General features: G+C 39.1%; 1 protein-coding gene across 1 annotated transcript in view; it reads left to right on the top strand.

Moving 5' to 3' along the window:
* The window catches only part of IL23R (interleukin 23 receptor), a 66,952-nt gene that overhangs the window by 35,894 nt on the left and 6,548 nt on the right, over positions 1-24,510 (top strand). Inside the window, exons 7-9 of the mRNA XM_036256718.1 lie at positions 5,211-5,367; positions 21,044-21,133; positions 23,727-23,832. Of these exons, the coding sequence (XP_036112611.1) occupies positions 5,211-5,367; positions 21,044-21,133; positions 23,727-23,832 (353 nt within the window). The remainder of the gene's footprint in view (positions 1-5,210; positions 5,368-21,043; positions 21,134-23,726; positions 23,833-24,510) is intronic.

Raw genomic sequence — 24,510 nt, 5'->3', positions numbered from 1 at the left:
GGTTCATTAATAAAATCACATCTCATGACAGCAACTGTGAACATTAATAAAAACTCACTAATTTGAACTATAGGGTAACACTAGTCTGAAAAAAGTTTCAATTTGGGGTATTTAAAAAGAAATACACTTTGTTTTTTTTTTAAATTACAGTGAACTGCCATTTAGTCAAAATAATTAAGAAATGGAATTGTTTGGCTTTGCTTGATTAAGAGTTATTTATCATGTATGATGGATACATGGAAAAAGAACATGATGTATATTAAAATAAAATATTACTCAGTAATAAAAAAACAAAGAATGAAATCTTGCCATTTTTGACTACATGGATGGCCCTAGAGAGCATTATGCTAAGTGAAATAAGTCAGACAGAGAAAAACAAATATTATATGATTTCACTTATATGTGGAATCTTAAAACACACACACACACACACAAAAACCAGAAACAGACCCACTGATATAGAGAACAAGTTGATGGATGTTTGTCAAAGGGGAGGAAGGTGGGAAGATGGGTGAAAGAGAGAGAGAGAGAGAGAGAGAGAGAGAGAGAGAGAGAGAGAGAGAGAAGAGAGAAGTAACTAAGTTCTGGGTGAAGATGGTGAATTGAACATACTTGTCCAAATAAAATAACAACCCTCCCTTTCAAAAACCACAGTTATAAGTTATATATCATATACGGTTTTATCAGTTTTCAGGGAGCTAAGTGAAACAATATGCATTTAACACTAATCTTTGGTGATCAGTGCAACTCCAAAGCCTTCTGCTTCAGCTTCATCATTCTGAACATCAGCTTGGCTGTAGAATAATGTATTTAAAGAGTGTGAAGAAGATGAGAGTAAAACTATACTGACTTCATGACATCCTCTAAAGATTGCTCTTTAAAAATAAATCCCTGATGTCAAGTTGTTTATAAACCCTTGTTCGTTTAAACCAGAAATGTGATCTTTACAGTTGTTTATATTACACTTAGATGCAAGTCCATGTGCTGCACTATTTGGTCAGTAACCAAGTGGCCATCCTGCTGGACTCCTTGACTAAATAATGATGGCATCTTTGTGCACAGCAACCCCACACTTAAAGCCTGGGACAAGTAAGATAAACACTAAACAAAAGTCCACAGCCACTGTTTTGCCTAAGTTCCACTTAGGCAAATTTAAGAACAACATAAATGAAATTCTTGAGTCTTAGATTTTGAGTTAATAGGGCTTTGCTCAAATAAGACACCAGGGGTCCTTGTGTAGTGTCACACTCATAGGATGATCCTGGTAATATGAAACTCCTTTATTTGGCATAAGTAGGAGGTGGTAATAGGCTGTAAGAATGTTTAGAAAATACAGAGGAAGTATGTTATCAGAATCTCTGAACAGGTTTTCAGAAACCAACTGATTTTCTGGTTGAAACTTGTTCTCTGCTCCCCCTGGTGGAGCTACATATGCCATTGTGAGTCTTCATAACAGGCAAAGTTGAGCTCTCTTGAACCAGGAGCAGGCAAATGAAGGAGCTGAAAAAATGTTTGTTATCCCATTTAATCTTCACAACAATCATTTTGTGATAGGCAGTGTCAGCTCCATTAGAGAATGGGCTCCAAAGGGCTTAAGCCAGGTTTTCCAAACTCTACACTGTTAGTAACTAAGTGCCTCTCACAGACCTTTCATCTCTTTGCCCCGCCCCCCCCCAAATATTTGGAAAATGAAAACAGGTTTCAATCCATCCTATCCCTTCTGCTACGATTCTCCCAAATGTAACCACTCACACAGAAAAAGGTGAATTACTATTTCTATCCAGACGACCCAAGTCAAGAGAGTAACAGCCAGAATGAAGCTGTGTGTTTTATATTTGCTACACCATCAGTTTTGTCTGGGTCATGCATAAAGTGTTGTCTTTGCCTCCATGTAGGGAGACAGGAAGTCAGAGCAAGAAGAGTGGGAGGACACGGAGGTCTACAGATTTGTTCTTCAACCTCGGCTCTGCCTCCATCAGATGTTGCTGGAGGGGGTGCTTTACTTCCAAGTGGCAGGCAGCTACCAGGAAAGCCTTATGGCTATGCACACAGGCTCCAGAGTTCAAAGCCTGGCTCTGCCACTCCCGTTGTACAACCTTGGGCACGTTCCTTATCTCTCTGTGCCTCCTTATTCCCACACCTAAAATAGGAATAAAATAAGCTCCTACCTTACAGGATTGTGGAGATGATCAAATGCTGTAAGAAGCTAGCCCAGAGCCTGGAATAGAATTAATAGTTCTCAACCATCCTAATGCCGTGACCCTTTAATACAGTTCCTCATGTTGTGGTGACCAAACCATAAAATTATTTTTGTTGCTACTTCATAACTATAATTTTGCTACTGTTATGTCTTAGGCAACCCCTGTGAAAGGGTCATTCAACCCCCAAAGTGGTCGCAACCCACAGGTTGAGAACCACTAGTAAATGCGGACAGTTGTTATTCTTCATCTTAAACTGCAGGGGAACCATGCAGCAAGCTTGGTAGAGCAGAGGAAGCCCACCTAAAAATCAAAGTCAGTGCAATGAGAACGCTTTTCAGCCCCTTTTAGCTAAGCTGCCTATAGACTGTGAAGTATCAGCCAACCCTTCGGGCGATCCTGCAAGGCTGACACCACGGGGAGAATATCTATCTGCTTGGTTATCTTCACGGACTGTTTTCCTGGCATCTCAAACTTGTGTCCTCAGCAGCAGTCCTTGCCCAGTGCTCTGTACCCTCTCTCAGAACCATTTGCCGCTTTGCATGTACTTACCTGTTATTTCCCCATCCTTTAACTGTGAGCCCCTGGAAGGCAGGGTGTTCCACAATCATTTTGTATCTACATTGATGCTTATAATGCCCAGTTCACATAGGTAATATTTTGAAACATTAGCTATTAGTATTATTATTTGCCTTTTATAGTGCCCAACAGCAGTGATAGTAATTTAGATAAATCTTTTCTGTAAGTTCAAGTAAATGAATTAATGGTGACTCCTTTCTTTAATTACATAATACCCGGGTATGGGCAAACTTTTTATTCAAGGCCCAAACAGTAAACAATTTAGGCTTTGCAGGCCATACGTTCTGTGTCCCAACTACTGACCTTTGCACGGGCAACATGAAAACAGCCATAGACACTAAGTGAGTGGACATTGTTGCATTCCAGTAAAATTTTATTTTTGGACACAAAAATTTGAATTTCATATAATTTTCATGCATCACAAAAAGTCTTCTTATAATTTTTCTTCCAATCATTTAAAAAAATGTAAAAAACATTCTTAGCTCATGGACTGCACAAAACCAAGCATTCATTCTCTTCCTGGAATGGCTAATAGAACAGTGCACAGACAGCAGAGGGTCACATCCCTGGTCTTCGCATTTCTAAAGTGTAAATTCTGGTATAAGACAGAAGATTGGGAAGAACATGTGATTAGTCATGACTAAGTTTCCCAATAATCACGCCCCTTCCTCCTCCACCAAACAGTAGATAAAGATTACCTGAGCAGAAAGAGGGGAAACTGGCCAGGACTAAGAACTGGTAAGTTACTGAGAAGGGCCCCTTTCACCCTGGGCCATGTCCCAAGTTGGGATTATAGAACTCTGAATAGGTTTGAGATTCTCCTTCCTTCCACCTAAGGAGGCTCCTAGAAACTTAGATATAACCCTAAGAAAAGAGGTACCTCAAACTGATGGAGATTAAGTTTCCATGCCCCCATCTTCACAGTTGAGGGTCTAACTAGAAATCAAATGCTGTAAAAAGTAAAGTCCTTCTTGTACTTGAGATCATACCCTCACCGTAGGTCCTCAATTAGGTCTAGCTCTCCATGTTAATTTCAACCTCTGAAAATATCATCTTCGGGTGTTATCTTGTGCTCGCAAAGCCCTAAGCAGTCACCTGACTTGCCTCATGGTGGAAACAACTCTGTTAACAGTTCTGTAAATTCCTCTTTTTAGTTTAGAGTTCTGGCTATACTTTCGGATATTCTTCAAGAGGACTTATCTATAAATGTAATGGCAAGAGACAGATTGGGGAATAACAACTCCCTTCTAAGAGAAGCTAATATGAAGCAGAACGTATTTGAAAGTCAAACTTTTGGCACAAGTAAAATTTCTCCTGGATTCCAGGAGACCCCAGAGGTCACTAGTCATATTTATATAACAGAAAATTCCAAGGACCATGGGTAGAGAAATGGCCCATGGAAACTCTGAATGATAGCTTTCAGTGGGGCATAGCATCTCCAATACAGATATTTTAATGAATTATACATTTTCAATGCATTGCAAGTTTTAAAGATTTGTGTTAAGATGTTTTTCTTCTTTTTTTAAGATTGGGTTTTAACAGAAGAATCCCTAAATCAGGTTGCTGTCTTGCTCTTAAAAAAAAAAAAAATCTTGATAGTTTCAACTTTCTCTTTGATGAGTGTGTAGTAACTGTTTTCTCCCAGCTGCTGCATAAATGCATTTCTAGAATTATTTTATGTCTACCCTTCAATCATGCTTTACTTTTTCCAGTAAATCTACTTGTCACAGCATACTGAAGGGGCTATAGAAATGCCTGGTTTCTCTCTCCCATCTGAAGCAGCTTGTCGGGGGTCATTTTTCATTATGTTTTAGAACAGGTTGTAGTGCCCCCAAAAATGATTTGTAAGTTTGTATCTCAGCTATTTTCTTGCTTATCTTCCATTGGATTTTTACAGTTCAACTTTCTTAAAGGTTTTATTTTCTTTCTCACACATACATACACATAATAGGTCTTAGAGAATCTGTAGCAAGGACCAATTTAACAGCTTAGTTTCTGAGTAATTTTTTCTAAAAGTTATCATTATCAAGTGAAATTATGTCATCATTCATGAACAATTATTGGTCTAAATATCCAACTGGTGGGGGGGGGGGGGGAGAAGGGAGAGAGGAATCAAACAATTGCTATGAGGCCCTCTGTTTCTTCCACCCTCATTATAATCAATTATTTCAAAATTAAGAATATATTACATTTGGACAGTCTTGAAATTTAAAATCTTGAGAGAACTGTCAAATACTATGTGCACTTCATTTTTAATAGCATGTATTTAATTATATATGACCATGTTTTATATAAAATGCCCGATTCCTCTCCTTTCCCAGGCTCTAGGAGAGTGCCTGAAACATAATAGATGCTCCATGCATTTCTGCTAAGTGGAATAATTGTTTTAAAAGTACATTGTATCATTTCATTACTGTTATTCATCCACTTTAGGTTAAGGAATTTGACACCAATTTTACAAATATGCAGCAGTCAACATTCTATTTGGAGCCAGACACTAAATATACGTTTCAAGTGAGATGTCGAGAAACAGGTAAAAGCTACTGGCAGTCCTGGAGCTCACCCTTTTTTCATAAAACACCTGAAACAGGTGAGTGTGTCTATATATTTAATCTCTTAGGCTTTTCTTTTGACCTCTGTCTCTCTTCTAATTATACATATTTTTTTCTTCTTGATGTCTAGCAAAATGGACAAAACTATTCTAGAGCAGGTGGTAACAATTAAATTGCCATTTTGCTTTGATTTTGCTAAGGCTGTCTACAATTTATGTCATGGTTTTCAAACATTCCTAGGCATAAAAATCAACGAAAACCACCTGGTATGCACATTCACCGTCCTTCCTTCACAGGTTTCAAGTAGTAGGAGCAGGGCATACTCATGCATGAACATTTCTTACAAACATCCTGGGTGATTGTGAGGCATATCATAACCTAAGATCTGGATTTGAAAAAACATTATTAAGAGTTACATTCAACTTTTTAGGTTAGTCTGATAAAATATATTCTAAAAGTGACATTAAATCACATCGATTACCTACTATATACAAAATAATCAGAAGAGTTAAAGCATTTAAATGTGGGATTATTTAATTCTCTTCTCAATAAAATCTAGCTGAGCTGTTGTTTATCTTTAGATATGTCCCTGCTCTTAATATTGTTAGTTTAATATTCTAGTCATTTACACATGTAATTCAATAAAATCTTAGCCAAGTAGACTTCAATTGTAAGCAAACAATAAAATGAATTTGTTGTGATTGTCATAATACTCCATAACTGCCCCATTATCCTGAAGATGTCTCCCTACTATAGGTAGCTTATACATTAGATTTAATTTTTTATTTTCAGAACTGAAGAACTTAATTATAATCACACTATTGTTAATAATGTTTAAGACTGGCTTAAAAGTTCTTTTGGCACCCCTTAAAGCCCAAATCTTAGAAACATATTATTATTTTTATTATTTAAATCATTAAAAATTTTTTCAATTACACTTAACATACTTTTTTATATTAGTTTCAGATGTACGCTCCAGTGATTAGACATTACATAACTTACTAAATGATCACCTGATAAATCTCACAGCCATTTGACACCATACATAGTTATTAGAATATTATTGACTATATTCCCTATGCTGTACTTTACATTCTCATGACTACTCTGTAACAACAAATGTGTACTTCTTAATCCCTTCACCTTTTCACCCATCCCCCCAAACCCCCTCCCATCTGGCAGCTGTCAAAATGTTCTCTGTATCTATGAGTCTGTTTCTGTTCTGCTTGTTCGTTTATTTTGTTTTTTTATATTCAATTGCTGACAAATATGTATTTGTTGCCATTTTATTGGTCATAATTTTTATCTTTCTTTTTCTCTTTTTCTTAAAGAAGACCATTTAACATTTTATATAACACTGGTTTGGTGGTGATAAATTCCTTCAACTTTTTCTTATCTGGGAAGCTCTTTAATTGTCCTTCAATTCTACATAATAACTTTTCTGGGTAGGGTAATCTTGATTGTAAGGTCCTTGCTTTTCATCACTTTGAATATTTCGTGCTACTCTCTTCAGGTCTGCAAAGTTTTTGTTGAAAAATCAGCCAACAGTTTAATGGAAGCTCCTTTGTAGGTAACTAACTGCTTTTCTCTTGCTGCTTTTAAGAGTCTCTCTTTGTCTTTAAACTTTTAAATTTTAATTATGATGTGTCTTGATGTGGGCCTCTTTGAGGTCATCTTGTTTGGGACTCTGTGCTTCCTGGACTTATATGTCTATTTCCTTTACCAAATTAGGGAAGTTTTCTGTCATTATTTTTTCAAATAGGTTTTCCATTTTTTGCTCTCTCTCTTTTCCTTCCAACACCCCCATGATAGGAACATTGGTACTCCTGAAGTTGTCCAAGAGGCTCCTGATACTATCTTCTTTTGTTGTTGTTGTTGTTGTTGTTGTTGTTTTTTCATTTTGCTGTTCTGATTGGGTGTTTTTCAAGTTGCTGATATGATTCTCAGCTTCATCTACTCTACTGCTGATTCCCTGTAATTATCTTCATTTCAGTTAGTGTATCCTTCATTTATGACTGGTCCTTTTTTGCGCTGTTGAAGTTCTCAGTAAGTTCATTGAAGCATCCTTATAACCAATGTTTTCAACTCTGCATCTAGTAGATTGCTTGTCTCCATTTTATTTAGTTCTTTTCCTAGAGTTTTGTTATGCTCTTTCATTTGGGACATAGTTCTTTGTCTGCTCACTTTGGCCGCCCCCTGTGTTTGTTCTATGTATTAGGTTAGAGCTGCTACATCTCCCTGTCTTGGTAGAGTGGTCTAATGTAGTAGGTATCCTGGTCGGTCCAGTGGCATAGCCTCCCTGATAACGCAAGCTGGGCACTTGAAGTATACTCCCCTGTGTGGGCTGTGTACACCCTCCTGTTGTAGTTAAGCTTTGATTGCTGTTGGCATGTCAATGGGAGGAATTTACCCTCAAGCCAATCAGCTGCAAGGACTGGCTGTGACCACCAGCTCCCTTTGAGAATCAGCTGTGCAGGGACCCACCCCACAGAGCAGGGCTTACTTCAGTGGGGATCTGGTGCCCCTTGAGTGTGTCACTTGTAGAGGTGATTGGGTAGAGCTTTGACATGGTCTGAAGCTATCTACTGAGTACACTGGCTCTGGGGCCTCCCGGGAGGTTCAGGGTCCTGAAGTGACCAGGCATAAGTTACAAAGTGATCTGCAGATGACTTCTATTTGTGCTAGGCTTGGAGGTGTCCAAGCCATGCCAGGCTGTGGACCAAGGGCAGCTGCTACTAGTGCCAAGTCTGGGGCGACTTTGGGAGAGGTTCAGGGCACATTGAAGCCAGATGCTACTTGTTTGAGATTTTAGAAAAATCTTAAGCATGAGCCAAGCAAGACAAGCCATTTGTATGGAAAAGCCACTGGAAATAGCGTGGGTGGGCTCGCAAGTTGGGTGGGGCGGTGTCTCAGGGAATCCCCAGGGCAGAGCGAACAGTGAGAGCCAGGTTGATGGGGTCTCCGATATGGAGCCTGCCTGCCGGCTCTGTTGGGGGAGGACTCCTCAGAGGAGCAACGGTCTCTGCCGGCACTTCTGTCTGGGAGAAAGCTGTCCCCCAGCTCTCGCCCTGATGCCAGACAATTTAGTTCTTCCCCATATGTCTTTGTGCCTTTCAAGCTGCTGCTCTGGCAAGGAGCTCAGAGGGAGTGAGTCTGAGTAAGTCTGTGAGCAGGCCCTTTACAGGGATCTGCCTGGGACTCCAGAGCCTCTGTCTCCCCAGCTTTTATCCCTGCTGGTTTTTACAGCCAGAAGTTATAGGGACTGCTCTTTCTGGCACTGAAAGCCTGGGCTGGGGGCCCTGGTGTGGACTGGGACCCCTCAGCTCCTCAGGGGCAACCTGCAGCTGAGATATCCCTCCCAATTATTATCTGCCACCCGTGTGTAGGACCAGCCCATTCTGAGTCTCTGCCCCTCCTACCAGTCTCAGTGTGGCTGCTTCTTTAATTCCCTCCCCAGTTGAAGGACTTCCATTCAGCCAGATTTCAGGCAGTTCTGAACGATGGTTGTTCTGTAGTTTAGTTGTAATTTTCATGTAGAAACACATTATTAAGAGAATCATTTGCAATACCAAGTCTCTCTTTTTTTTTTTAAGTCTGGGAATAGGGCCTCAATATTAGTGCTTTTATTTATTTATTGGTAGAGTGGAAGGGAAGGAGAGAGAGAGAGAGAGAGAGAGAGAGAGAGAGAGAGAGAGAGAGACATCAATGTGAGAGAGACACAACTGGCTGCCTCCCACATGACACCGACTGGGGCCGGGAATCGAACTTGCAACCCAGGCATGTGCCCTTGACTGGGAATCAAACCCAAGATCCTTTGGTCCATGGGCTGATGCTCTAACTGCTAAGCCAAACCAGTCAGAGCTCAAGTCTCTTTTTTTAAAGTTAGTTTTTAACTGAAAATATTCTGTCTTAAGTTGATATTGTTAAAAATTCTTAGGACTTTGATGCCATTCATAATATTCATAATTTAGTTAATAACCAAACTATTTTTAAATGAAATGTAGAATTGTCTAACAAGATTATTCAAATTCATAACTAACATTTACTTACCACTTATAAAGTACTACTATGTATAATCTTGTTTGACTTTTACATCAGCCATATTTGGTAGTGTAATTGGCACCATGTTACAAATGAAAAAAGTGAGGCATGATTTTCTAAATCACGCATTGCTACTGGGTAACAGTACCTAAACTAGAACACATTTTCTTACCAATAGCCCCCAGCAATCTCACCAATTTCTTTAACCACTTACAGCAAAGTGGAGGAGCAGTTTACTAAAATATTCTACAAAGTAAGTATAAGAACACAAATTTTCTTTAAAAGTAAAGGTCTTAAACCTTACATCAAAGGAATAGAAACATCACAGCTACATTGTAACAAGCCTAGATTTAAAGTATTGGTTTCCTATGGGGAAAAGAAATCAATTGAGGCAAAAATACTAGTTAAAAATTAAATATCCCTGAAAACTTACATGTTAAGCATGTTAGCTAAGAAGAAACATAAACTTCTTTTGGTACAAATTCCTATCTAAGGCACATTAAATGAAACAGTAGACGTGTGTTAGGGAAAGTGCTAATATTAAGTCTTTTAAAAAATGTATCTCTTTTTCTATTTGTAAAAGCAAGGCAAGTGGATTGTAATATACAACCTAGAAATCACTGTGGTTTACATTTTAATGGATTTAACAGTAATTTTTTTCCTTTGCACATATATATATATTTTTTTATCCTCACCTGAGGACATTTTTTTTTTCATTTTTTGTTCAGATAGAGTGGGAGGGAGAGAGAGGAACAGAGAGAGAGAGAAACATCGACGTGAAAGGGACACATCGAGTGGCTGCCACCCACACGACCCAACCAGGGCCGGGGATAAACTGCAACGGAGATACACGCCCTTAGCGGGAACCGAACCCAGGTCTCTCTGGACCGCAGGCCGATGCTCTACCCGCTGAGTCTAACTGGCCAGGGCTGCACATATTTTTTAATTATAAGAATTGTAGTGTATATGCTGTTTAAATCCTGATTTTCTCACTTAATCTACCTTGTTAAGTTTAAAGAACTACTTAATGGCTGCACAGCATTCTAATTTATAAGTGGACAATAATTTATTTAATAATTTCCTTATTTTAACAATATCTATGTTATTGCATTTTTTCCCATTATCAATAAACTTCTTTGAATAGGCTTTGTATATAAATTCTCCTTTAGTCTTTAGGTCTTATTGGATCGAGAATTAAGCACATTTTAAGAAGTTTGATGCAAATTGTCAGATTGCTTATTAGTAAATCTTTAATCAATTGCTTTTTAATAGTCATTCGTGCTCATTTGGACTCTATAAGGCACCAGGCACTTGATAGGTACCTGTAGAACCTCAGTGAGCAGAGATAAAGATCCCTTAATTCTAGAGAAGACAGGCAATAAAAAGCATAGTAAAAAAGTAAATTATATAGCACTATAAATAAAGATATAAATAAAAGCAGTAAGAATGAAACCTCACAATTGATGTTTGAATTATTTCACAATTGAAAAAAATAATTCTTGTAATACTTTAGTTACAAACTTGTTTGATAATGAGGTTTTGTGAACAGCCAAACTTTCCCAAAAGTTAAAGGTTTATTTATTTATGAAGACACAGCACAGGCAGCAATGCTTCCTCAATGCAGAAATTTCCTATTTTGTTCTCTAAAGTTTTTATGTGTGTATAACTGAATTGATTCATCTCAAAACAATGCGTTTTTCTTAGGTCTATAACTTTGTAAGTGAAAGGTTTTAAACCAGCCCTGTTCTTTGTTCTTGAAATACCAGACTACCCCTAGAAGGCGGTATTAACCCTCAAGAGAGCACATAATCTTGTTAACTAGCCTGTAACCCAATTCCCATATTGCTTTCTCCCACCTCCATGCATATTCCCTTCTTAATTTCAAATGCATAAAAATAGCTGCAAAACTGTTCTCAGAATCATTTGAGAACTTGCTCCCCAACATATGTAGTCAATTTGGTTCAAATAAACTCTTATAAAAATATTTACAACACACACACACACACACACACACACACACACACACACACAAAACAATGTGTTTCAAAATTCTGCCCATATGGCATTACAGGGCACATCATGAATTATATACGGTTCCTAGTATCTTCTGTAACACTTTCCCTCTGGATAGTGCCTATCCGTGGCCTTTAAAAATCTGGTCTCCAAAAGGAACCAAACTCATTTATAGCAAGGGTTAAATTACTTATTATTCTCTTTTCCTTCCTCAGAGATTTAGACTTCACTGGAAAACAAAGCCTTATAATAAAAAAAGAAGAAGAAAGAAATCAATCTCAGAATATAATATCAGGCTTTAGCAAACACACAGGAGAAGTTTCTCTGGATTAGAACTCATATATTTTTTAATGGTATAATGGCAAAAGGTTAATTAAGTGACTGAATGCAGGGTGACTTCAGGATAATAAATAATAACAGCTAACATTTATTGGATGCTCTCTAGGTGTTGGGCGCTATGATAAGCATTTTACACATGAATTGCCCTTTACTCATCACTGCAGGAGTGTAATTACTATTCCAATTGTGCAGATGTAAAAGATACGTGACACCAGGAAACTAAGCAGTTTTGCCAAATGTTACGAAGCTGGTAAATGGTAGAGCCAGGGCATAAAGCAGGCTGTGGGATGTCTCCTTCCTAAGAGACGCAGGAGGGCCTGTGTCAGCAACCCTGAGGCCACCTAACCAAATCCTCCTTTACACATTAGCTAATAATAAAACGATGCCAACAGCACTTCATTTTAAGTGTAATGTTTGTTATGAAAATGCAAACACATGAGAAAAGAGCGAACCATAAGATGCTATCAATTATTTCTACTTTGACATGAATGCAGGATGTGGAAGCAGATTTGGGTTAAGGTGATGAGAATGAAACGGCAGGACTCCACCAGGAGCCTTGGGATAGGGCAGTCAGATGAGGGAAAGTTGGCCTTGGCAGAGACAGGACCACCACAGGGCAACTGGTGTTTCCCCAGCTGGTCCTGGTTCAGTCAGGTGTCTAGAAAGCAGTGCTTTCCAGAGTGATTTCTATGGACCATCTGCATTAGAAATGCTTGGAAATTAGTTTAAAATTCCTCAGCCTCTAGCCAAGTGATACTTCTGCAGTAAACTATAAGAAACACTGTATCAAGCCCTGGCCGGTTTGGCTCAGCAGTTAGAGCTTCGGCCTGCTAAGGGCATGTACTTCGGTTGCAGTTTGTCCCCGGCCCTGGTTGGGTCATGTGGGAGGCAGCCATTCGATGTGTCCCTTTCACATCAATGTTTCTCTCTCTCTCTCTCTTCCTCTCTTCCCTCCCACTCTATCTGAACAAAAAAATGGGAAAATGTTATCCTCGGGTGAGGATAAAAAAAAAAGAAACACTGTATCTAGAGTTTAGACACACCCTTTAAGAGGGACAAGTGTCATGATGTTGGGTGTGGGCAGGATATGCAGACAGAACTGAACAGAATTAAAATGTGATATACCACATTAACATAATGAAGGATAAAAATCATATGATCATCTCAATAGATGCAGAAAAAGCTTTTTGACAAAATTCAACATCCTTTCATGATAAAAGCTCTCAATAAATTAGGTATAGATGGGTCAATATAATAAAGACCGTTTAAGACAAGCCCAAAACTAACATTGTACTCAATGGTAAAACACTAAAAGCTTTTCCTCAAAGATCAGGAACAAGGCCAGGATGCCCATTCTCACCACTTCTATTAACACAGTACTAGAAGTCCAAACCAGAGCAATTAAGCAAGAAAAAGAAATTTTTAAATATGCAAATTTGAAAAAAGAAAAGAACTATCTCATTTTTTACAGATGACATGATCTTATATATAGAAAACCCTAAAGTCTCCATCAAAAAAACTATTAGAACAAATACACAAATTCAGTAAAGTTTCAAGATAAAAAGTCAAAATCAGTTGCATTTCTATATACTAATAAGGAACTATCGGAAAGAGAAATTAAGAAAACACTCTCATTTACAATAGCACCAAAAACAATAAAACACTCGAAATTAATTTAACCAAGAAGATGAAAGACCTATCTACTGAAAACTATAAGACACCATATGACACCGATGAAAGAAACTGAAGAAGACACAAATAAATGAAAAGATATTCCATGTTCTTGGATGAGAAGAATCAATATTAGTGGTGTTTTGGGAGGGGGCAGAAGAAGGTTGATACTTGAGAACCTCAGACCATTATCTCTGGTGGTATCTGGTCACCTCTCTGCTTCCTCTTCCTCCTGCCCACTGCTTCCTGAGTCATCAACTACCCAAGCCCCCCTCAGGAGCTCAGGAATCCCCAGAAGCACGGGATGCGAGACCATTGCCCCAGTGAACCCGCAGTACCCCTCTACGTAGAGCCTACCCTGCCTCTGAATGTGAGCTTTCAGCTGAGGCTCTGAGAGCCACCGGGGGCTGCTGAAACCGGAGCTTCTAGACCACCAACCTGGAGAGCTGGACAAACTTCTGGTGTCCATCGGCAGTGCAGAGAGAACCCCGAGGGGAAAAGAGAATTTGTCAGTATAGAAAACCAACATTGAAAATGTGAAAGTCGGTTCCCTAAACTACTACCACTGCTGTAAAAAAGGTGAAAGAGGACTTCCAGCAGGAGCGTTTTCAGTTCTGCACTGTAATACAGATATCCTTGTCCAGACAAGTCAGAGGCCTGAGGGAAGGGCAGTCACATATCATAATGACTAATTAACTCGCTTGAATTGCTACTTGCAGTAGAAAAGTTTCCCAGAGAAATCACATTGTTGTTTTTTATTTTTTGACGATTCTCCAAAGGAAGGCAAGTGTGAACAAGATATTAAACCACATTGTATTTTGTTCCCACAAAACACTCTTGGTTGTTGCATTACCAATGACTCCACAAAGATACTTATTAATTTTTTTAGGAATTTTAGTGACTAAAAGAAAAAGTTATATCAATGCAACTAAATATAGGTGATATTAAATATTATGAAATTAGAGGGTGGCACACAGAATGTACTTTCCAAAAATTCTGCTGCTTGTAATTGGAGTGTTATGATTCATTCATACTGAGATAGATTATAAATTTGTAGATTAATGGTCACTAAACTGGGTTAAACAGATACACAGTGTTCTTTAATATACTAGTCATTTTAGACTCATCTGCATTTCTTTCTTCTTCCTTAGGTTCTGTCCCTAGAAAAAACACTAGAGTTCTGTAGAATAAAACAAACAAACAAACAAGCACAAACCTCAAAAGAGCTAATGGTCTCTCTGAAGTTTGCAACCCCCAAATAGAGACTAAATACTGTGCTTTTCCATGAGGAAGTAATAATCTCCTGAATTAATTTCTTGTTGCTGGTATAACAAGTTATCACAAACTTAGTAGCTTTAAACAATACAAATTTATTATCTTATAGTTCTAAAGGTGAGAAATCCAAAATCAGTATCACTGGGCTAAAAAAGGTATCAGCAGGACTGTGTTGCTTCTGGAGGTTTTAAGAGAGAATCCGTTTCATTGCCTTTTCCAGGTTCTAGAAGCTGCCTGCAGTTCTTGGCTTGTGGCCCCATGTTAAAAGCAGAAGTAGAGCATCTTCCAATCTCTTTCTCTGACTCTCTGCCTTCTTTTAACAAGGACCTTGTGATTTCATTGGACCCACCCCTATAATCTAAGATAGATAGTCTTCCCATCTCAAGTCCTTTTGCCACATAAGGTAATCTAGTCAAAGGTTCTGGGAATTAGGAATGGACATCTCTGGGGGATCATTACTTGTCCAACTACATCTTCTCACCTATCCACCCACTACCAACTTGTAATTTCTACTATTCATTGTGATGAGGTGCAAGCAAAAGACATCAATTTGGTTCTCTTAAGCAGAAAGAGAACTATTAGGAAGATAGCCAGAAATCAGGAGGAAGGCTGGCAAAACAGTCACAAGTAGGATCCAAGGGATGTTAGGAGCGAGAACCACAGCCCAAATTGCAGCTTAGGAAGAATCTGGTGAGAAATTACATTTGGCACTGTGTCCACGCCACTACCTTCCCTGTGCCCTGGATACCCCAGTGGTGCTGCTATTACCAGAACCTGGATATGGCTGTTGCACCCATACTGGATTCTTAGCAATTTCCTGAAGCTTTGTGTCCTGTTCGAGTGGGGAGAGGAGAGCCTCTGATGAGCTAGGCTTAGGCCATCTTTTTGTAGCTACTTAATGGCTATAGGGAGAGGAAGTGATGGCTCCGCTGAGGCTTCCACAGTGGAAACCCTTCCTGCCTTTTACCTAGGGTGCCCACAAAGAAGGATGTCCTGGTGCTGGGCAACTACAAAAATGGCAAATGTTCACTATGCTTCAGACTCAAGAATAGGTACATGCTATGCTTGAGAGCAAGGCTGCACTTTTGAAGAATCTTACACCACTGGGTAAAACTTGGAAGCTGCTCGTTTCTACATATAAAGTTTTGCTGCACTTTTGATGTCAGCCCTCATCTCTGTATGGTCCATGGCACTTAGGAAAATTTCCGGGGTGGCTGTTGCTTTTTATCTTTTCCTCTCCTTACTCTTTCTCTTTAACGACGGGATTGCCATACATACATTCTTTGCCTTCTTTTCCCCCTGTGTACCAAGTACTCACATCCTAGGAATACAGGTATAAAGATAATTCCTTGAATATGTCTAGGCACACCCTCCTATACTTAATATGCAAGGATGACACTGTAACCCATGAAATGATTCATCATTTGACTTGTTTTTCAAGGTGTGGTAATGAATTTGTTCTGACATATCCTTTTCTCTGTCCTGGGTGTCTGGTGCCTATTTGACATGTCTGGCCATTGCCTTTTGCTTTGCCACTGACATGAACTAGAGTCAAATCTCTACCCTTGACCCCAAAATTTAAATTCCAACCATAGAGCTAAACTGGCCTGGGGAAATGCCACTTAAATGCTGTGAAACTGCTGAGCTTATTGGAAGAAGGAGATTGGAAGAAACCAAAAGGAGATGTTTATGTTTTAAGAAAAATAGGGTTGGCCCTGGCCGGTTTGGCTCAGCGGTTAGAGCATCGGCCTGCGGTCCTGAGAGACCCGGGTTCAGTTCCCGCTAAGGGCACGTACCTCGGTTGCAGTTTGTCCCCGGCCCTGGTCGGTTGTGCGGGTGGCAGCCACTCGATGTGTCCCTTTCACATCGATGTTTCTCTCTCTCTCTCTGTTCCTCTCTCTCCCTCCCACTCTACCTGAACAAAAAATGGAAAAATGTCCTCGGGTGAAGAAAAAAAAAAAAAGAAAAATAGGGTTGGAAAAAAATCTAATAATTTGAAAAACACACCCTTTGTCTCTTTTAATATGACTCTTCTTTCTTGATGATCTAGAACCTTCTGTAAGAAAGGTCTAGAAAGGTCCCTGAGTCAGCTCCGGTCAAAGCCTTTATGATGTAGACTTTGGTTAGTGTGTCTTTGACAACGAGATTGGCAAAGGAAAAAGTAAATAAAGGAGCCTTATAAATGTCTATAACCTTTGGCCCTGTAATTCCATTTATAGAAATCTAGTCTTAGGAAATAGAGATATGGAAAGGAGATTTATGTACAATGATATTTATCCAAAAGCTAGTTTTAATAGTAAGAATTTGGAATACATTCTAAAAGTCCAATGAGAGCAACAGTAAACACCTACTAAGCTTTTAATTTGCGTAAGGCATGGTGCTAAGTGGTTTATACGAACTATCTCATCAAACCTCACAAGTGAAGTGCTGTTATTATCCAATTTTACAAATGAAGAAAGAGTCACAGAGAGCTTAAGCAACTTGCCCAGGGCTGTGTAACTCCAAGTGGTGGATCCAGACTCGAACTGAGTTTTGTCTGAGTCCAAAGCTGGTGTCTGAAACTATCACCTTGTCAATGGGGGAATGACTAAACAAATGCAGTGCGAACACAATGAAATAGTACATTGTCATTAGTATGATGGTTTTGAATGATTTTTAATAAAACGAGGAATTGTTCATGATATAATATTTAATGAGAAAGAAAAACAAGACACAACATTTAGTAAAGAGCATGATCTCTACTCGGGTACATATATAGACAAAGGCTTGTTAACAAATGTAAAAATAATTGTTTCCAGTTTGTGAACAAATATAAAACTGCTTTCTTTTCCATACTCTTTTATACTTTTCAAGCAGCCTACAAGTAGTGTGTATTGCTTGTATGATCAAGGAAAATAGTTGGTTTTCAGAAGAAAACAACTCTAGCCCTGGCCGGTTTGGCTCAGCAGTTGGAGCGTCGGCCTGCGGTCCTGAGAGACCCGGGTTCGGTTCCCGCTAAGGGCGCGTACCTCGGTTGCAGTTTGTCCCCGGCCCTGGTTGGGTTGTGCGGGTGGCAGCCACTCGATGTGTTCCTTTCACATCGATGTTTCTCTCTCTCTCTCTGTTCCTCTCTCTCCCTCCCACTCTACCTGAACAAAAAATGGAAAAATGTCCTCGGGTGAGGATAAAAAAAAAAAAAAAAAAAGAAGAAGAAGGAGAAAACAACTCTAGGCTGAAATATTCTGAGAATCAGTGCTCAATAGGTTAGCCGAACCATAACCCACTGCGGCGGGGTTCAGAGCCCGGCAGGGCCAGGCAGCTCTGACTGCTGTGGCCAGCCGCCAGGGAGCAGTGGCTAAGTCAGCACCGAGAGGCAGCTTTCAGGGCTGACGGAGCTTGCCCATCCCGAGCCATCCTGCTGCAGAAGTGAGGTTAGTAATTAATGGGCCAGTGACCAGCAACACCGTGTGTCAGAAGAGGATGGAAATTTTTACTCTGTGACTTCTACCTATGTGACTTTGGGCAAGTCATGTATCCTTTTTTATGCCTTTGTTTCCTCAGCAATAAAATAAGGATAATAGTACTATCTACCTGATTAAGTTCTGAGGTTTAACTGGGAGGAAGTAGGTAAAGTCTAGTACATTACCTGGAACATAACTAGTACTCAATAAATGGTCACTTAAAAAGCACACTGCCCCATGGTGGACGTAGAGGGAAGGGCTGAGAAGACTGATGGACTCATCCGTGGGAAAAAGATGGAATACATTATCGCAAAAACCAAGTTCTTTTGAGCAGATAAAATTGGGTTGGTATTTGGTGGGCCAAAAATTGTAGTTATGTTATGTTTCCAGTTTGGGTCAAGTATAAGAAACTACATTTTTTGTTTGAAATCACTGTAAATTCTCTGTGGACACATTGTCTTATATAAGACTAACTCTAATAGCCAATGTAAGTGTGTCTAAGTTACATAAAAATTTTTACCAAAGTAGAGACAATTTGGGTTTTCTGCGTATACTCAAGTATGCACTGTAAGAATGATAGGCATACTTTAATATTCTGTGTCAGGGACAGGATTGTCTCATTATGGATATAACATGTCAGACAATAAATAAAGAATAAAAAGTACCACAAGGTTTTTCTAGCACATTGGGCAACACGCTGATGATTCAGTCATAAAACTGTGTGTACATCATCCTGTGTTTGCAAATGTTTTTTGTATGTTAAAATACTATAAATTATTAAAAGCAAGTAGATTATGGGAATGGGAGTAGAGATGGTTCTTTTTCACTCCCTTTTATTTTCCCTGTTAAAATTACTTTCTCATATTATATAGTTACTGCTTTTATAATGAAAAGTGGTAAGTATCATTTAAGAAGAAATGACCTAACCACTTGGTGGCAGTATGCCATGAAGAATATAATCTATATGGCTTCATTTCAATCCTACTTTTTGTCATCAGTTAGATTTCTTCAGTAACAATATTGTTTATAAATGTTTTACCTCAGATATCTGATTCTTTGTGAAATTACTTTCTGATAATTAAGACTATCTTATAAATGACTTTAATTTGATCTAATTTAAATGAAGGAACCTGGTTGATTTGAAACTATGATAACAAAAGACCCTAAAGGAGGATTGTGTTTATTTTCTATTAGGGCTAATAAAGCCCTAGTTAGATATGAAAATTATTTTTATATGATGTAAATTATAAGCTTAAAACCATTTTCGGGATTATCTTCTGTCAGTTGGGAGAATCATGTCCTTGAAGTCACCTCTGGCAGCTTTTAATGATCAGTTTCGTTGCCAAATAACCACCCATACTTATACAAAAGAATTACACAACCCTGTATTAAAAGCCAACAGCAATATATATTCTTAAATAAAATTTCTAATTTTAAAATAATGAAAGTGGAAAAAAATAATCCAGCAACATATACTATAAACCCATGGTTTTGCCCAGTTGAAAACTGTGTCACATTTGAATGTTATATTTTTCTTAAAATTTCAAACAAATGTACATACAGGCTCCTGCATGGGCTCCCTGAGCATGAACATAAGCTTATAAAATATTAATTTAGATTAATAACCTTGCTTCCTCAGAGTCTGATGGAACCACATATCTGGAAACAAAAGACGGAATGAAGCATTAAGAAGCCAAAAGATATTTCTGATTTGTCACAATTCACAGTGAAACTTTCTCTTCTCACTGTGAAGCCAGAATGGAAAACACAGGAAAGAACTTTTGGCTTTGCTAATGTTTTTCATCTTCTAAAATTCCCTGCTCATTGTTCTTAGAAAACTGCTCTTCCCTTGAGCTTGGGCTGGCACCCAGATGAGCCCTTTTCAAAATCCAAAGACCCTTAGGGACCTTCTTATTGGACCCTACGCTATTTTTCTCAAAGAGAGTTGTCCGCGCCGCACGGCTGCTTATCTAAGTGTGCGGTATCTCAGTGGAAGCTAAGGACACCTCAGGTTGTGATTTCCCCCTGGCCTCAGAAGTAATTTTTTTCAAAAGAAGAATTTGAACACTGAAATCAGAATGACTAAATAGTAGGGCTTGAGGCATTCGTGGGGGTCCAGGGCTTAGAAGTGTTTTCAGGATCGTCTTCTGTCAGCTAGGGGAATTGTGTCCTTGATGTCGCCTCTGGAAGCTTTTAATTATCAGGAGGGAAGAGACGGTGAGGAAGCTCCAGGACTCTTGACTTCAGACTGAAAGCAAGTTTGCAGCCGAGGCTGCTCACCCCACCCTGGTCAGAAGCTTTCATTAGCAGTGTTCTGACAACCTTTCTGACTAGACGGGCCGGCCAGGATCCTTGCCAGCAGGAGAGAAGCAGAAGGCGGTCATTAATGGCATTCCACCCCTGTGTTACAACCTCAGAGTGTCTGCTAATCAAAACTGGGCTTCTCGTATGGAACCAAGATGCCGTTCACGGGCAGCATCTCACAGATGGTGCAAAAGCGAGAGTGGCACGTGATGGAGGCCCTTAAGGAAGCCTAACTTTTATTGTATCATCTATTGGAAGGAATCGAGTAGAGACCAGTTATTGAACATTTTTTTTCTGGCTCAGTGAATGAAATAAAGCTCCTTGGTATTTGTTACTTAGAAGTCTCATAAAATTAGTGGACACACCTTGAAGTTTTACAGACCCTAAGTCGTTTTTATTGTGTTTTTTTTGTTTTTGTTTTTTTTCGGTGTTTCCTCCTTTGGGATCTACCCAATTAAATAAAAAGAAGAAAAGACACATCAAAGGCCTTTGCTTTTACTCCATATTTCATGTCTATTAAAGTTACTGATTTACTTTAGTCATCGCCAAACAAGTAAAGAAAATCTCCTAAGAGATCAGGTAACCTTAGTGCAAAATATAAGAAGCTGATGTTATTTTCTTTTTGTTTAAGGTCCCCTGGTCACACTGAAATCATTCCAGCATGATGCTCAGAATTCTGGGCTTCTAATTGCTTCCATCTTTAAAAGACACCTTACTTCTGGTAAGAAAATACAACTTGGGTTTTCCATACTGAAAAAAAATTGTGTGTCAGGTATAAATTTCTTGATAAGAAGTGTTGCCATATGCTTTCTATAAGAAAATAATCAACAAAGATCTGCTTAAAATTGAATTTAAGGACTGGTGTAGGTAGATTTTCCAAGCTTTTGTTCTGGGTTAGATATATTTTTATTTTAATTGGTCCTGGGGTTCATGGCCCCAAAACTTCTTTCTAGAACATTTTCATTATTTCAGTGTCTACCACATACTAGTTTTATATACATCATCTTTTCCTTTTTTCTTTTTTTTATCCTCACCTGAGGACACTTCTTGCATTTATCTTCAGATAGAGCAGGAGGGAGAGAGGGAGGAAGAGAGGGAGAGAAACATTGATGCGAGAGAGACACATCAACTGGTTGCCACCCACACAACCCCAACCAGGGACAGGGACAAACTGCAACGGAGGTACGTGCCCCTAGCCGGAACCGAACCCGCGACTCTCTGGTCCGCAGGCTGACGCTCTAACCGCTGAGCCAAGCCAGCCAGGGCTACATCATCTTTTTCAATCTTCAAAACAACCTGGTGAGATGAGTGTAATGTACCTATTTTTCAGACAGGAGAACAGGAGCTCAGAGAGAGTGAGGAACTTTTCCAAGTTCACACTAAGTGACAGACTGAAATATAAATTTTTATTTGTTAGTATGACTCAAGATTTTCCATTGATGAGCATAGCTGGATATTTTAGGTATAAAAAGATATTAGATGGGGTTGTGTGTTTTGCAATTGGCAAATACAACTCTAAATAGAAATTTCAAATGGAAAAACTTTAGGCATGACTATTTCACTACTGACCACAGGTAGATCACTTACTTCATTGCGTAGATATCTGCCAGGAATAGCATAAGAATTTTTGCTATTGACATTCTTTGGACTTTTGTTTATTTTTTTGTTGTTTATTTGTTTGTTTGTTATATAAATATTCATTAAGCAACTGCCGTGTGCCAGGGACCACTCTGGGTGCCAGGGAATCAGCAATGAAAAAAGTGAACAAAGCCCCTGTCTTCATGAAGCTTCTGTTCTAGAGAGATGAAGCGGGATGGGGGAGGGGGGAGTATGAGAAAAAACAAACAAAACAAGAAGAATAAAGTCAGGTGGCAGTACATGTCAAAAAGAAAAATGGAGCAAGGTATGAATTTGTACATGTGAATCAATTATAAGCCGAGTGCTTAGATTGAGTACAGATCCCTCATTAAAGATGCCTACACAGACCTGCACTTTGATATTTCTGTGGGAATTGTGGAGGCTAGGAACTCATGGTGGCTCTATTAGATAGGTATTATTACCTCTGTTTTACAGAAGAGGAAACTTGAGCTTCAGCAAGTTTATAATGATGCCCTGAGGTTACAGAGCTGACAAGTGGCAGAGTCAATTTCAAACCCAGGGATCTCAGGTCACTCTGCTCTATCCTTGGTCCCCTTTGCCCTGTCTGATGTTAACATGAAGATCCTCCAGACTAATGCCCACGGGTACGTGGCAGTCAGTACCTTCCCTTAGCTGCATGAATCTTCAGCAACTGTGTTTGGGTCCTAGGAAAACACTGATTTCATATCCCACTGGGCTTTGGAGTAATCTAAGCCCCTGACCGTCAACTGGCTTTAGGAGAGCCTGAAGACCCCCAAGTGTGTGGTAGGTGCAGCTGGGAAATAACTAGAGAAGGCTGATCCAGTGTCTGCCACATGATAACTGTCTAATAAACATTTGCCAAAGGGAGGGAGGAAGGGGGTGGAACGGAGGTTAATACCCAGCATTGCTCAGAACAGACTCCAGTGTGATAAGTCATTTCTCAATTACAGTCTATATTTGAAAATAGAAAATAGGGTTTTACATGTACTAGGGAGAAAATGTGATGATCCTGGTAGGTAACACATGTTGAACATATTATATTCGTCATTTAAAGATTCCAGGGGAATTTTTAATTCAACCTTAAAATGCAAGGAAAGCATTGTTAGCATTGTTTTTAAACTAACATGTGAGTGCAAGATGTATAAAAATGAAAAATCTTTTCTTAAAACATTTTGTTCTAAGTAGAGTGAATGTTCTTTCTCATGAAAAAATTCATGAGCAGCAATTTTGAAGAATGGTGATAAGCTGTATAGAATTTCTGTCTTACACAAAGGTTAAAAATCAACCAAACCTCAGTTGTGATCCGGGCCAGCTTTAGACTCTGTGACAAGCAACTGAGAATTCTCACTTGTGTCAGAAAAAAGCAAATGGGGTTCATCACTAAACCTTTTTATGTAAATGTGCATGCCCAAGCTTAGAGAAATGTCTAATGCTGACCACATTTGCTGCAGATGCACTTCTGGAAACCCACTGACATAAGACACATGCAACTCAATTTTCCCAAACAAAGGGACTGTCACGCAGGTTGGAAGGGCAGCCACTTTACAGCGTTAGGTAAAGATTCGTTTTGTTTCCCCTCTTTCTCGTTTCCTTTCCGATCAACAACCTTTGCTTTGAGCAGAGTAGAGAAAACAATGATTCTGATAGCACATGGACACGAGAGCTTCGCTAAAATTATTTTTCTTTCCTCTCAGACAACAGGCAACCAGATATTGGACTTTTATTAGGAATGGTCTCCTTTGCTGTTGTGTTGTCAATTCTTTCTTTGATTGGGATATTGAACAAATCGCTCCGAACTGGGTAGGTTTTTGAAGAATTTCTGTTTTCTGATTTAGACTATATATTTGTATCACTAAAATGCAGTTGATTCAGTTATTTACAAGAAAAATCCATCAATATTTTTATTCAGAGAAAGGGAAAACAAAAGGACTAAACTCTACAAATGTCATTCATTTAATCCTCACAATGACCCTGCCAGAAAAGCTCTATGGTCTAATTTATGGATGACTTACAGAAGGCTTACAGAGGTCAAGGGGTCAGCCCACTGACCAGGAGTCCAGAACTGCTAATATCACAGCCATGTTTTCTCACTGTGCTTTGTTATTTATCTACAGTGCCTAGATTCTTTAGAGTGATCAAATCATCATAACCTACCTCGAATTCCTCCCCAACAAATCCCCTGAATCAATGTGAAGAGAAGTGTGGCACCATCTGAATCCATCACTTTGATACCAGTTTGTTAGTGTTTTAGCATGCGGCTCCAATGCTCATTCTCCTTGGCCATCTTCAATCATTTCTCCCCAATACGGTGTTAGTAAAGATCTACGCCTACTTATTTAACTGAGGTACATGCCCCTGACTAGAACTAAACCCACAACTCTTTGGTCCACAGGATGACACTCTAACCACTGAGCCAAACCGGCCAGAGTTACGCCTACTTATTTAAAAATGAGACTTTGAGGAAAGCAAGACCTTCAA

This window comes from Molossus molossus, unplaced genomic scaffold, assembly GCF_014108415.1.
Source record: "Molossus molossus isolate mMolMol1 unplaced genomic scaffold, mMolMol1.p scaffold_m16_p_12, whole genome shotgun sequence".
Taxonomy (NCBI): domain Eukaryota; kingdom Metazoa; phylum Chordata; class Mammalia; order Chiroptera; family Molossidae; genus Molossus; species Molossus molossus.
Note: the sequence above shows the minus strand (reverse complement) of the source record. Positions and strands in the feature narration are given on the sequence as shown.